Here is a 15,132-nt window from a genome sequence, read left to right on the forward strand (position 1 = left end):
TTTTAAATTTACATGCTTTGCTCAGTCCACTGCTGAAAGATTGTAGGTTTATTGCTGACCTGCAGCACTGTTTGGCAAGCAGAAGTGAGGCCCCAGCATGTAAGCCCACGCCCACAGAGAAGCTCTATTTATTCTGAAGAACCTCTCCCTTTTTATGTGCAGAGATCCGTAACCAACTGGTGGAGCAGTTCCGTTGTCTGGAGCAGCAGTCCGAGTCCCGGCTGCAGCTGCTGCAGGACCTGCAGGAGTTCTTCCGCCGGAAGGCCGAGCTCCAGCTGGAGTTCTCCAGAGGTCTGGACAAACTGGCCGAGCGCTACTCCGCCAAGATCCGCACCTCCAGAGAGCACCAGCACTTCAAGTGAGTCCCGCCAGACTCTGTTAAGCAGTGCAACGTCCGTATCAAATGTCTCTGACTGATGAACAACACTCGCATATTTCATACTGATCACTGGTGCTGCACAGACAGATGAAAACTGAGACAGACAAAAAAGAGGGTAGGGATAAACAGCAAAAAGGAGAGGAGGAATGGAAGCAGAAGAAATGACCTGAAATGAAGCCAGGGCCAAGGAAGCTTGTGGCCTCAGGCTGCTGTGTTTCCCCCAACTAGGTCAGACTCTTTATCCAGCCCCCTGTCTTTTCTCTTTGGCTGTCATTTCATTTCCATTCTCACACAACTTCAACCTAGACCACTACCCAAATACTCCTCTTTTCTCAATGGACAAAGAAAATAAATCTGAGCCTCATTTGTGAGTCTGAAGAAACAAACAATAGGAGCAGCTTTACTCAGATTGACTCAGATTGTTTTGACTGTTAGTGTTTGAGATCAGTGGTCATGAAACAAACATACCCTGCAGCATGTTGAGGAGCTGCCTCTGAGTTGCCCACACCAGCCTGCAGCACACTCTGACTTTTAGATTGTATTCTAATTGTATTTTCTGCCCGCGTACACGTGGATGATTAGAATCCCTTACCATACATATAAATCTATGAATAATTATAACTAATAGGAATGAGCGAGAATAAAGTCACTTCAAATCACAAAAGTTTGCTATTTAGCTTGGAAATGGATCAATTTAGGCTGCCAGATCAATAAATCAATCCAACTTTATTTGTGGCGCTCCTTTCATAGAGATTGGTACTTTACAGATGACTGAAAAGCTGATAATAAGACAGTACAAATGTATCAATAAAACTGTTCGAGACTGATACAATAAATATTCTAAAAATAATCAAACCAAAATAGATCAAAAATTAGAGGTCTAAAGTTCTGAACAGGCAAGTATACTTTGACTTTAAGTTAATGTAGATTGTTAAGTTGAAATATATCTATACTGGTATTGAATTAGCAACGTTGGAAATTAGACATTTGTCATAAAGTACTACTACATTACAAACTGTGTAATAGATTCATAGGCAGTTGTACACCCATTCACATGACCTGGCTGTGTCAGTCAAGCGTAGCAAACGCGTTGGTTTATTCAGAAGAGGTCTTTCCGTCTCTCCGACCGATTGGACATGAGGCGTAATCATGTCGGAGAGCTGCTGTCACTGGGACATTGATAAATGGAGCCTTCCCTCAAAGGGAGACCCCTGCAAAAAAGTGCTCACATTGCATGATTTGTCTCTCCACCCCACTGTCCCAGATTCTCGCCCGTCACATGAAAGTGATCATTATATCTGTCCGTCAAAAGCTACATTCATATTTGTAGATTACAGTGGAATGACTAAGTCTCTGTCATTAATAATACCTTGTGGTCTTTTTTTTCTGGAGTTTCACAACTGGCTCTGCGCTCTTACTTTCGTTTAATTTCTTCTTCTTTTTTCAAAAGCAAAACCTCAATGCCCTGTTTTTGTTATCGTTGATCCTTTCAGATTTGAATTTCTAGTGTCAGATTGAATAAAGAGGCTCTCAGGAGATTGTCAGGGAACATTTGTTAAACCTCCTATGGTAAAATTGCTGCTGAAAAAATAAGAGAACATTGCCAATACTTAATAGAGGCGGTTTGTGTTTGAATTGTCAGTAATCTCTATTTTAGCTGAGTGCTGCGTTCTCCTGATGCAGAGGCCTTGTCATGAAACAAGTGTTGTTGTACTTTTTGTAGGCTGTCAGGTATAAAACCTCCTTCTCTCATCTTCCATGAACTGTTCTACATCGACTCCTTTGTGTCCTGAATACTGCAGTCTTATCCTTATTCAAGAGCAGCCAACAGCCAAACATTTACGGTCAGGTTGATAGCATCCCATGTCCAGGATCAAACACCTGCTCTGCTTGAAAGGAGGGCCTATAAGGGTAGCTTGTTCATGTTTTTTTCAAAGAGCTAAGGGATGAAAGAAGAAGCAAAAAGAAGACGCTGATACCCGGCACTCTGGATTACTTTACGCATTACAAGAGCACAACTCTTTTAACTCAGCACAGGTTGTGCTGCCTTTTCCAACATTATTCAATCAGACAGAGGGACAAAATTAGCCACAAACTCAACTGTATTACTCAATTTTATATAACACTAAACTTGAACAATACTGAGAAATTCCCAATTTGGCATTCATACCTTTGATAAAGACAGTAAAAATGACATATATTATTCATATATATTCATATACAGACAGACTAAATGTGGTTTTAACTTCTGAAACATATCAATGAAAGTTAGAGTTAAAAAAAATAATTAATGCAGCTCAGTTTCTGATTAAAATGCAGCATTATTTTGAGGACACACTGAGGCAACTAAAATGGAGCCCATACTAAAAAAATTTCTTTGTTTTAGTGCAGAACCCTGAGGATGAGAGTGAGCTCCACCAAGCTGGAAAAAACAGCCATAATTCACTTCAAAAAAAAAGTGACAGCATAAATACAATTCTCCAAGGACAGAAATTATCAAAGTTTTGAAGTAGTTGAGAGAAAACAAGTCAAGACTACTCTCTCAGTATGATCTTCAAAACTGATATTAGAGACAAAAATAACTGAAATGTTACAGTGCATCAGGATTTCATCAGATGGAGAGTCCAACAAAACAAATTTCTATCATTTTGAATAATTGAGCAGAACAGAATTGTATTGACAATAATTTATCCAGACAGGTTTTAAGAAGAGTGTTATTTTTAATGCTTACATATTATCTCACCCACAGAAGGAAGTGCTAAACCAGGATTGTGTTTTAATCAACCAGGTGATGGCAATAAACAGTAATAAAGGAGCTGGGATATAACAGCAGAGAAGTTTATAGACTCGTCCAGAGAAACTGTATAATGTCTGGTAGAAAGGTGTAAAATATTTGTAGATCTATGCATATTTTATGAGCTTTATTAAATGATCAACGACATTCATTAGAGTGGTTTCTGTACAGTTTGTATTGTAGAAACCAGAATCTTCAGTAAGATTATAAATCAATTTTAATATGAAAATATTTTATTATTATTTGTCATTTATGGGTGCATTGGTCATGTGTGTCAGTGCTTCTTTATAGACCCTCTGTGGATTTTATGTTTCATTGTTTTATTAAATCAGGACATTTCTGCGGTCATTTGTGGTGTGAAAACTTGCAGTATCATTGTACTGGCAGATTGCTGATACTTCACTGAGGTCATCATTCATTCACTCATGGTTGTTTAAATCACCTTTTTGTAGTTTGGTGCTGGTGGTTTAGGGTAGCCATAAAGATAAATTTAGTTATGAGGTAGATGAAAACAGCCTGATTGTTCTCACTAAAAGAGGTACTTACTCAGTCCACAGCTACTTGATTATGTGATATGATAAAAAAAAAAAAAATAAAAAAAAAATCCTCATGGGTAGACATCAGCAATGATAGCTAAGTCGGTTCAAAATCCCTTTTGAATGTCCTCTTACCTATCAACAGACACACACTGTTAAAATCCTTTGTCTTGACTTCACTTATCTCCTTTAACAAATCATTTTTGGATAGATGAACTTTGATTTGGTTTAATTCCTTGCATCATTCAGGTATCGACTAATAAAAAATTTTTTTTAGCACGCTGCTTATTAAAAAGGTAATACAATACAGCAGTCACAATTGTTATAGGTCAGAAAAACACAAAAATGTTCTCTCAAGACAGAAAGAAAAAGACAAACTCTTTGGTGTGAGGATAATTGAACTCACATGTCTTTTTGAGAAGGGAGGCAGTCAGGACGCCTTCTGTGTGCGTGTCAGTGAGTGGGTATGTGCAGCTGCCTCCTTTTTCTTCTGACTCCACTAATATGTAAAGCCCCAGAGCTGGCACCAAATGGTAGAGTGGAAGATGTCTGCAGTAAGAAAGTATTTATCCTTATTCAAGTAAGCACACATTATACCTGCCAGCACTCAAGTACAAAGTATTTTGATCAGAGTTGAATCATCCGTGTGTCATTTGGTATGTGTAGGACTTTGGCTACTCTTTTTTTGTTTTGTTTTGTGACGCAGATAATATAAATTTGCCAGCCTACGTTCGGGTATTTGAAATAAAATTATTCAGTATTGTTTGTTTCTAACTTTATTCACTATTTGCCCTATTTACATCCTGACAAAGTCTTTGCCTTTCTGTTTTCAGAAAAGACCAAAATCTCCTGTCCACTGTGAACTGCTGGTATTTGGTGCTGGACCAGACCCGACGGGAGAGCAGAGACCACGCCACTCTCAGCGACATCTACAACAACAACGTCATTGTCCGTTTGGCGCACGTGGGCGAGGATGTCATCAGACTTTTCAAAAAGGTCAGAATCAGAATTAAGTGGATGAGGGCACGTAAGCCTGACCGTTACTAACACACACAGTCACAGAACTCGTCTGATCAAATTGCATGACTGATACGTACAGCTGGGAACTTGACGCCACGCCAACAGTAATATGTAAAAATATGTTTAAATGAATGTGTTTAAGGACATAGGAGTGTCAGGATATTCAATATATTTCATGCAATGTGGTCCTCATACAATATATTGCTTTTGAAGACTAATCTCAGACAATTTTGACTAATATAATTACATTAACCATGTCATTGTCTCTTAATGTGACCAATATTTTTAAATTTGTACTCTAATTGTCATACTCTTTCTGCATGCAATTTTTTTTTTTCCAGCAATTTCATACAATAGCTTGGCCATTAGGGTCATCAGTCTTGGGGACTGCCTAGATTTGCACCACTTACAGTAGACGTTGGTTATTGGAAGGGTAACAAGTGACTACACTGAAGCTTAACATAGTTAGTGAGAGCTTTTGTTTCTCTTTCTAATCTCTGTTCATTATATGTTTTGTCATTCTAAATATCATGCTGTTTTCGCCCTACTTAAATATTTGGACTATTTACTTCTCATCACTCGTGTTGCCCACATTTGAACTATGTCTCATTCAGTAACTTGACTGGATGTCACTTCTTCCTTTTATCCAAAATGTGATCATCATAGAATAAATTTGTGTAAAAGTGTTTTATTAGTAATACTGTCATATCTCATGAGGCTTATACTTGATGTATGGTACGTATGAGAGTATGAAAGTAGCTGTGATGAACAAACCACATGGGGATTTTAGATCAGTATTATTCGACAGTAGCAGGAGTCTATAGTAATTTTTGCCCTCTAGGGGGCTCTGCACTGTCACGATGGGAGCCTTGATGAGTATGGGATGGCTCGCGGCTAGCCCAAGGAAAAGGACTAATAGCTGCCTGCAGAAAACAAACTCCCTTTGCACAAACTTAGCTCAGATTGTAACAAAGTTCTCTAAAACAGTAATCCTGTTATGTTCTGGTATCCTGGTTCAGCTGCAGTGCAGTGTCGATGTTAATACGTTACACATGTGGGGAAGGGAATGATTCAATGCTGGCATTTGTTAAAACAAAGTTTTAAATGTACTGAATGTGCTGAAGTTTAATTCTTGTCACGTGTGAAAATGCAAGGTTGCTGTTTTGACAACTGGTCCCTGAGAGGTGACAAAAAGCAGGATTGATTGGACTAAGCGTCGCTCTATATCCCCTCTACAGGATTTCCAGAGTCATTCTCCACTGGCGCCATTCCCCCTCTTGGGCTATAAGCACTATTGTGGGACATGTCCAATTCATCACAGGCTCTTATCCCCTGTAACTGAGCTGAAACTGTGACTCTACTCTATGGGAAATGTTCTGCAGTTACTGCACTGCTCTATTTTTGTCTGCATGTGCACTTTGGGCATCATATTAGATCTTTTCTGGTGCAGAGTAATGACAGCTTTTCAACGCCTGCTGACATCCCTCACATACAAAATACAACTGGCATAGAGCCTTCAAGTTTCTCACATGTGCGGAAGCAATTCTGTTAAATAACCCAGTTCTAAGTCTCAGATGTTTTTAATACCTGTCTTCATTTGTCCTTTGAGTCTGGTATAATTTTCACCTACAAGATTGTCACCTGTTTGTCTCTTTTACAGAGTAAAGACATTGGGGTGCAGATGCATGAAGAGTTAGTGAAAGTCACCAATGAACTCTACACTGTGAGTTTAAACAAATACCATTGTCCATTCTCATGTAGCATTTATTTTTTTTGTCTGTACCATGCTGCTTGTTTTGCCTTTTCCCTGTGTAGGCTGCCTGTGGCATGTCGATTCTAAAGCCAGGCTTTTTTCAGACTGAACCTGTAACCTGTGAAGCAGCTGGCCTGACACTGCACACAACAGATATGCCTTATCAGCAGAGCAGCCTGTATCAGGTCATTTCTTCCTTATCCTGAGGTCGTGAAACGAGAAAATTTACATTCTTCCCCCCACTGTGATTTTCTCCATCATTTGAAGGAGAGAGTGTTCTTGCCCCAAGCTGTGCTTCAAGCAGACTCAGCAGTCTGTACTGCAGAGGTGCACTGTGCTCACGGCAATCATGAGCGGCTGATTATCAGCTAATGTTATGGTAACAGTGGTCATGCTTTGTGGATTGAAACATCATACATATGGTACATGTGCAACATACATGACTCTAAACACACAGATGTGGTATGTTTGGTGGTGCAGACAGAAAACATCAGTCAGGGCTGCTGCATCTTCATTGTCTGAAGAAAATGACAATCAACAACAAGGTGTTGTCTTCTGTGGCTTATTGCTCTGTGATATTGTGATCTTTACCTATTATTGAACAGCTAAAATGAAAAAAGAGGTATAACTCAGAACATGTATCAAGTTACCATACCAATTTCAACAATTTAAAAGCTGCTCAAACTGAACAGATCAATGGTGAGGCAACAATATCAGTGCTTTTAGTCAAACAGGAAAAGAAAAGGTTGTGAAACTTAATATTCCACATTCATTTCAAAATTGACTTTAATGGCTGTAACAGCAATTTAATTGAGCAGTTTTAGACTTAGGGTTTATAGGTCTTTAAAAATGTCCCATTCCAAAAAAGCTGAGTCACACCTACATACTCTAATAGGTTTGTGGTAGTTTTCATTTTCTAATGATTGCAGAATACGATGGACTAGACCAAAACACTTGTCCTAAATGCTTATTTTAGGGTACTCAGCACTTCCATTCAATGATTATAATTAAATTTCTTGCTAATTGTGAAAGTCTTAGCTTGGCAACTTGTACTTTTAATCATTGGCCTTGCATATTGTAGTGGTTGGATAAATACTGTAGGCTATCAAAGGTCATTTTTGAAATCTTGGGCAAGGTTGGGCCTTTTGGTTAATACTTCATTCATCATTGTCCTGCTAAACTGATTATGACCTCAAATAATAATTGCACCAAAGTTTGTCCGTCTCCATGACGTTTTTAAGTGATGTTTTAATTGGATACCTTTTGTGAAGAACCTGGAGTGAAGACAAACAGAAAGCAGCTCAGTGTTAATCAAATCTTTTGCTGAGTTTTGCAAATCAACATATATTTACATAAATAGAATTTAACTCATTAAAGAGATAAAATAGAAACAAAAGAAAACATAATCTCATTCCTAAAGCATGATGACTCACCACAGTTTCAGTGACTGTTGATAACTCACTCACTGTACAATGTTGTTTGAGACAAATGAATGTGCAGCAAATCCCAAATAGATTAGCAGCAGAACTACTAACATGAAATAAGAGAAATATTCTCATGTGTAACCTTATACAGCACATCAACATTACAGCTACACTGGTATTGATTTTTCCCCTCCCTGATTCATGCATTATTAAAAGCCAGTCTGCAGCTCCCACACACAGCAGGAGTGTGTTCAACTATGGGATCGAGAAAGTTATATAGTTTAAACACAAGGTGTGTGTTTAATTTTTTTTTTTTTTTTCAGGTATGTGTTGAATAAACATCGTTTGCCAGGATGATGTTGATCGGCTGCTGGCTTTTTGTTACAATCAAGTAGTTTCTTGTTGCATGTGTAGCAGAGAAGGTTGCTCACTGTCACTTTGTAACCTTCTTCCTTCCCTGCTGATCGATCTCTCCTTTGTACGTCCATTTTAGTTGGGGTTGCTAGGAAACCAGAACTTGAGAATCGGTGATGGAGAAGCAGATGTTGTGTAATTGTGCTGTTGATTCTGCGTTACTAGTTAAACATTTATATGTGGTCTCTTTAATAACACCATGCAAAAAGAGTCTGTGGGATTGTAGATTGTTTTTGGAGAAGTAACAAACGGTTGGTTCTTTACATTTCTGACATTTTATTCATCCTACTACGGTGCGGTCATGACACTTAAACACAACAATGCAGACAGACACACCCAGAACAACACTTCCAAATCAACTAAAACGGTCGCTCCCATGAGCACGATTAGTAAGTTGCTCTCCCTGATGTTTAAACGTGTGACGAACAAAAGTATTCTGGGGTCACATGGGTTCATATATAACATACTTAGATCTTTACTTAATCAAATCATGATCCTGTGGTTATTGAATTAATAACCTGAAAATATACCTAACAACACAGTAAATCATATACCTACATTAAACTCATTTTGAGTAAATTGGAGAAAAACTGACAATCTTTTATACACCAATTATTAAAAACGTTGTACCTTTTTCCATTTGTGTCAAAAAGACAAGAATTGATTGCAAAGTGTCTTTAACCTCAGCTCTATAATTATTGTCAGAATATATAGAGGTTCACTGCGGAGCTTTCTGAAAAAGTCCCCTGACTATCTTAACTAAAACTGACCTTTGAGGAACAAAACAAGTATTTTGAAATGAAACATGACCATGCAGTTAAATGTGGCAGAAATTAATATAATATTGCAGCATGTGATTTGAAATGTGTGAGCTGCATTCTGATAGATATTAATATCAAAAGGCTAAGTTTAAAATGAATGTACATATCGGCAATATCATCCTTCCTTCCGCTGGTGTCCATATTATGATGATCATCACAGTCAAAATCCATTTCAACTACATTTGCCAGTTGCACTGTGACGTCCTTCATACTGCGTGGAGTCTCAACATTTGCTGTACGTTCTCACAGGTGATGAAGACGTACCACATGTACCATACTGAGAGTCTCAGTGCTGAGAGCAAACTGAAGGAGGCAGAGAAACAGGAAGAGAAGCACATTGGCAAGGCTAACGACATCAGTGCCCACCTGCTGCGCTATGGTCATGATGAACGTCCACATCGACGAAGTTCTGTGAAGAAGATGGAGAAAATGAAGGAGAAGGTTAGCTTTGGGTGACATGCCGATACATGATGAGAATGTATGGTGATGTCCATTATCGGCAATGTATCTACACTCAAGTACAAATATTCTGTAAATGCATTTGTAATGAAATGTTGGGATTTAACCATTTTCTGTGTGCAGAAACGATTTGGAAGATTTGGAAATATTGTTACAAGCAGCTGATCTGTACATTGTGCCGAGTGTTTAATACATTTTATGTAACATTATATAAGATGCAATCAGTTTAATGTTACTACATGCTCTCTTTGAGTATATTAGGAAGCCATCGTACATCCTGCATTGATGGGATACTCTCTTCCGCTTTCTCCCCAGAGACAAGCCAAGTACTCTGAAAACAAGCTGAAATGCACAAAGGCGCGGAATGACTATCTACTCAATCTGGCAGCTACCAATGCCCTGGTGGCCAAGTACTACATCCACGATGTTTCAGACATGATAGATGTAAGTTAAATCCGGTCAGAGCCAAAAATGCAAATATAGAAGAACTACCTATTTGTCCCAGTGCTTTATTTGCAGTCCCAGTTGCGGATCTTTTACGATATGTTTTACTTCTTGTCCTCAGTGTTGTGATTTAGGGTACCATGCAAGCCTGGCACGCACAATGAGAACTTACCTGTCAGCAGAATATAGTCTGGAAACTTCTCGCCATGAAGGTCTGGACTTACTGGAAGGAACAGTGGATGCCATGGATGTCAGAGGAGACAAGCTAAAGTTTATGGACACACACAGCCAGATATTTTGTCCTCCAGCACGCTTCGACTATCAGCCACACATGGGGGATGAGGTGAGCCAACAGAGAGGGAGAGGGATGTAAGAATGGTTTGTTTGTAGGACATATGTAGTTCTCATCAGATTGGCTGTCCTCTGTGTTAAATGAGCCTGGTAAACATCCCTTTCTTTCTTAATTCCAGGTGTGTCAGGTCAGCGCACAGCAGCCTGTCCAGACAGAGCTCTTGATGCGCCACCACCAGCTGCAGTCTCGCTTGGCCACACTGAAGATAGAAAATGAAGAGGTGAGCGATCCTGTGCACACGAACCTTAAAGGTTGAAGCAGACCAATGTCGTTTTTCAAAGAGATGCCGTGTTTGTGGGAAACTACAGCTGGAAGTTAATGCAGGACTAAGATTTTATGCTGTATTGGTGATCAGGTGAAAAGAATAATTTTGCAAAACAAAGATAAAAAGAACTTTGTTTCTCAGCTTCATCCACAAAAGTGAACAGACATAATAATGGAAAAATAACTAATTGGTTTAGCATGGATTGATGAAAACATAAGACCTGGAACCCTATAAGCTGTTTAGTAATATGGTAATATGACAGTCTTGCTGAGTAAAATATGAAAATGCAGAGACGATTGCCTATCAGTTAAATTATTGCAAAAAAGCTGTGCCAGGAAATTAACTTGTTATCATTCAAGCCATCAATCAAGTGTGCCCAGATATGGCAGAAGAGGAAAATGTGTTCAAGATGCTTATCTGCTACTGTAGAACAGTCTATAAAATGACTCAATGTTAAAAGGCTCCGAGGCCTTTGAGAAAGAGCCTTTATTGATGTGAGGTGAGCTTATTATCCAAAATGTAACTACTTTATTGGAATAGTTCAACATGAGTTTTTTATAGAGTTGTCCTCTCTACCACTCTTGCCATTAAATCTGAAGCTATAGTCAGAAACCTGTTTGCTTAGTTTGGCACCCAGCATGGCTCTGTCTAAAGGTATCATCATACTTCTGCAAGAACATCTAAAGCTCATCAGTATCTTGTTTGTTTAATTCTTACAAAAAACACAATGTAAAAATTTGAATTTGAAGTTATACATGCACTTTTTGGCCTGCAGTTGGTGACCTTCTAGCCTGGTGTTCCCAAACCCAAATTCCCAGTGTGAATATATGGGTCTGGCTGTGCTTGTTAGCGAATCGTTTCCAGTCATTCCATCCAACTTGATGTAGATCTGAGGTGAATTTTACAGCTATTGGAGCAGCTCTAACCAATCAGAAATGACCACCATATGCGCTGATAGGTCTGCCCTTCAGAGTGGCTTAGCAAACGTTCATGTGAACAGAGTTTCCAGACTACAAGCACAGCAAAGAAGACTGAAGCTGTGAGCAATAGTCTGCACATTACCACATATAAAACCACAAGTTAGCATGTTTGCCGCTCAATTTTTGTACAAATTAAACAACAAAGATAAAATTTGTTAATTTGTGAATTTTAAATTTGATAATAGGCAGATTCTCTTAGGTTTTGGCCAAAGTCAGGCCAGCTATTCCTTTGTTTCCAGCTAAGCTAAGCTAACTACCCGCTGGTGGTATCTTTATACTAACAGTGCAGACATAAAAAGGGGTATATATCTTCTTTTTTTTAGCTCCCTGCAAACATGTATTTCCCAATATGTTGAACTATTTCCTTAGGAAAGGTGGAACACAAATAGACAAAAAAAAGAAGAAATACTCTTCTCTTTTAGAGCCATCCAACTGGCAAAACATCTCTGCCATATTAAGTGATGATTAATGACCAATTTATATTACTCATCAAAGTGCTGGTATTTCTCTTGCTTGCCTCAGCACCCGAGGCATTTTCATACTTCTTTTGGCGGTGCTGTATTTTAAACTAGGATTGGCTGCCAACACTCACTTCTTCCACACTGGCATGCAACAACAAACAACCAGTCATCCAGCATTTACATTCGTCTTTAATCTAACATTGATCTATGGGGTCGTCTCTCATCCAGTCTCCTGCCTCCACTGGGGGCCAGGAGTCACCAAGGCCACTGTGACACACACGCACACACACACGCACACACAGATCTCTTTAAAGGTCACGATGGTGTGTATATTTGTCAGTGTTTGTCTGTTATGAATATGGAAATGCACACTCCCTCCCTGTCTGCCTCACATGGAAAAATATAGTTAATCTTTCATGTCACGATGCATCATGCTAGGAAGCTAATTACTCTGTTGTTTACGGTGTGTCAATCAAACTGCTGTGCAAATGGCCTGCAGCAGTTTAGTCCTAGACTGTGCTGCCTTGTTTACACCATAGCTTGTTTGTGACACTGAGAAGATGCATTTGGGAATATACACATTAGGAGTACCAACTTCCTGCCTTTTTTCTTTATGCATTTCATATATATATATATATGTATATATATATATATATATATATATATATATAAATATAGATATAGATATGACAAAGATATTGTAGTCACATGTTTGTATGCTGTGTCAGGTGAGGAAGACTCTTGACGCCACCATGCAGACCCTCCAGGACATGCTTACTGTGGAGGACTTTGATGTTTCTGAGGCCTTCCAGCACAGCCAATCCACAGAGTCGGTCAAATCGGCTTCCTCTGACTCCTATATGAGCAAAGCAAACATCGCTAAGAGGCGAGCAAATCATCAAGAGACTGAGGGCTTCTACTTCACTGTGAGTTCTCAGACAAAGCAGGCTGCAAAGGCACTGCAGCATGGTGCACATGAACATAGTATAGCATACGTATAACTGGAAATAACCCTGGCACTATTTGTCTTTTCATCTATGTCATCTGCAGAAATACAAGGAGTATTTGAATGGCAGCAATCTCATTGTGAAATTGCAGGCCAAGCATGACCTTCTGAAACAGACACTAGGAGAAGGTGAGACTTATTAAAACATTGTTGTACTGAGCATTCGTGTGGTGTAAAATTCAGTATTATGTGGGTAACTACTAAATTACCAATAACAGGAAAACATCTGTGCAGTATATTAGTATCATTTCAAGATGAGAATAACACTGCGTTTCATACTCTAATTGACTGATTAATTTGGCGGGGAGGTTTTTAAGTATTTATGTCAAATTTGTTTTCAACAAAAAGAAATAGGCCTAATATTCTTCAGTTTTGAAACCTTCTCCTTGCTTTCTGGAACACAAAATTATATCATTCAATGTCATTCATTTGACAACTTGACAATTGGACATACAGCAGCATCACTGGCTAACCAAAACCCTAAATATGTTGCTACCTCTGAGTATTTTAGATATGTTCTTTTGGTTAAATATTGATCTGCGTGTAACTTTCACTCTCAGGATCATGAATCACATGAAGATAATGGTACAACTTGTATGGATATACAGCAATGCATATGCTGACATTTAATTGATTTTGATTTAAAACACTTGTTCATTATGAAAATTTGATAATTTGAAATATATCAAAATTGAATGCCAAACTGTTATACTCTACTGAGGTTGTCTTTCTCCTGACAGCTTGAAATGTTTTGGACTCATAAGCAGGTCATACATTGAAAAGATTGTACAAAATCCTTGGACTCGTAGTACTGCACTCAAAAGGATTTTTCTTGCCATTCTTTGCTCATAAATCCGATATTTAATATCCATTAAACTCAGCCATAAGAGAGAAGACAATTGTATGTTTGATGTCGTCATGTTTCTACTTCAAACTCACGCTCGCGTCTGCTTTAAGGCTGGAACTATGGGTGTTTAACATAGAGAAGGATTGTGCTGGAAGCTGCTTTACACTTGAAGGACGTGATCCTTATATAAATATTTCTGATTGGCTGATTAAGTCCGGCCTTAATTTGTTTGCGTACAGCGATTCGCGAGTGTGCACTAGTGTGGTGCAGATATCAAGAAATCACCACACTGTACAAATCAGCTCTCACAGCCTCCCACTCTTGTTGCCCCTGGATACATTTTTACTTTGCAGAGAAAGTAGCCCCTTCTGGGGCTCTTGTGCTGTTTCTAGGGCGACCGCTGAATGACCGCTGCTTGGCGGAGAGTCAAATGCAGCCATGGCGCTCACCCCATTCAGGCTGGCTGAATAGATGTCTGTTTTCTCATAACACCCCTTTCCGTCTCCATCTGCCAGCCTTGTATAGTCAGTCAGCACTCAACCGTACGACTAACTCCTGTGATTGTAAAACTAGCGTATACTAATTTGGTCTCTTTCTCTCCACTTTTTCCTTTTAGGGGAGAGGGCTGAATATGGAACAACAAGGTAAGATGTCCAGTGATAAAGGTGTGAATAAAATAGGCGATGGTGTGTAAAATCCTTCCTGTGTCTCTTAATGTGTCATAAATGAGATCACGATGTGGGAATAGCAGTTTAGTCTCAACATCGCTCTTATTTGATATACAATGTATTGGATCCAAATTAGAGAAGGCAGTGCTCAGAGTTGTTCTTCCTTCCTTTAATCTATAAAAACATGTAAGGACTAAGAAATGAAATGCCAGTGAGATGAGTAATGTCCTGCATTTGTTAAAAGATAAACAATTCAGTGAGCAGAAAATGAACAAATATTGACAAGGCAGGCTCATGACTAATTGAATAAAAGGGTTTGTCATTTTTGATCTGTGCCTCATTTCATTAAATGTAGTCAAATATGTATTGAATATTGTGTGAGATAACTCCTTGTCGTCGATATGACTGACTTTGATGAAGTGTGCAAGAATAGTTTCATCTAAAGTTTAGTTCATTGGAATAGGTTGGTTTTTTTTACATTTTGGGAAAAATGCATGTTTTCTGGCCAA

At 38.8% G+C, this 15,132-nt stretch overlaps 1 protein-coding gene across 2 annotated transcripts in view; it reads left to right on the plus strand.

Annotated features, from left to right (window-relative positions):
* LOC138616428 (SLIT-ROBO Rho GTPase-activating protein 3-like) overlaps positions 1 to 15,132 on the plus strand; it is a 31,475-nt gene that overhangs the window by 6,970 nt on the left and 9,373 nt on the right. For both annotated transcript variants that reach the window (XM_069690714.1, XM_069690713.1), the window contains exons 2-11: positions 163 to 358; positions 4,543 to 4,705; positions 6,390 to 6,452; positions 9,391 to 9,582; positions 9,916 to 10,044; positions 10,166 to 10,387; positions 10,515 to 10,616; positions 12,831 to 13,028; positions 13,153 to 13,237; positions 14,572 to 14,599. In XM_069690714.1, coding sequence (XP_069546815.1) covers positions 163 to 358; positions 4,543 to 4,705; positions 6,390 to 6,452; positions 9,391 to 9,582; positions 9,916 to 10,044; positions 10,166 to 10,387; positions 10,515 to 10,616; positions 12,831 to 13,028; positions 13,153 to 13,237; positions 14,572 to 14,599 — 1,378 coding nt within the window. The remainder of the gene's footprint in view (positions 1 to 162; positions 359 to 4,542; positions 4,706 to 6,389; positions 6,453 to 9,390; positions 9,583 to 9,915; positions 10,045 to 10,165; positions 10,388 to 10,514; positions 10,617 to 12,830; positions 13,029 to 13,152; positions 13,238 to 14,571; positions 14,600 to 15,132) is intronic.

This window comes from Brachyistius frenatus, unplaced genomic scaffold (assembly GCF_029030835.1).
Source record: "Brachyistius frenatus isolate BFR_SWC_R1_liver_20210118 unplaced genomic scaffold, ASM2903083v1 Contig_10, whole genome shotgun sequence".
In the NCBI taxonomy this organism is placed as follows: Eukaryota; Metazoa; Chordata; class Actinopteri; family Embiotocidae; genus Brachyistius; species Brachyistius frenatus.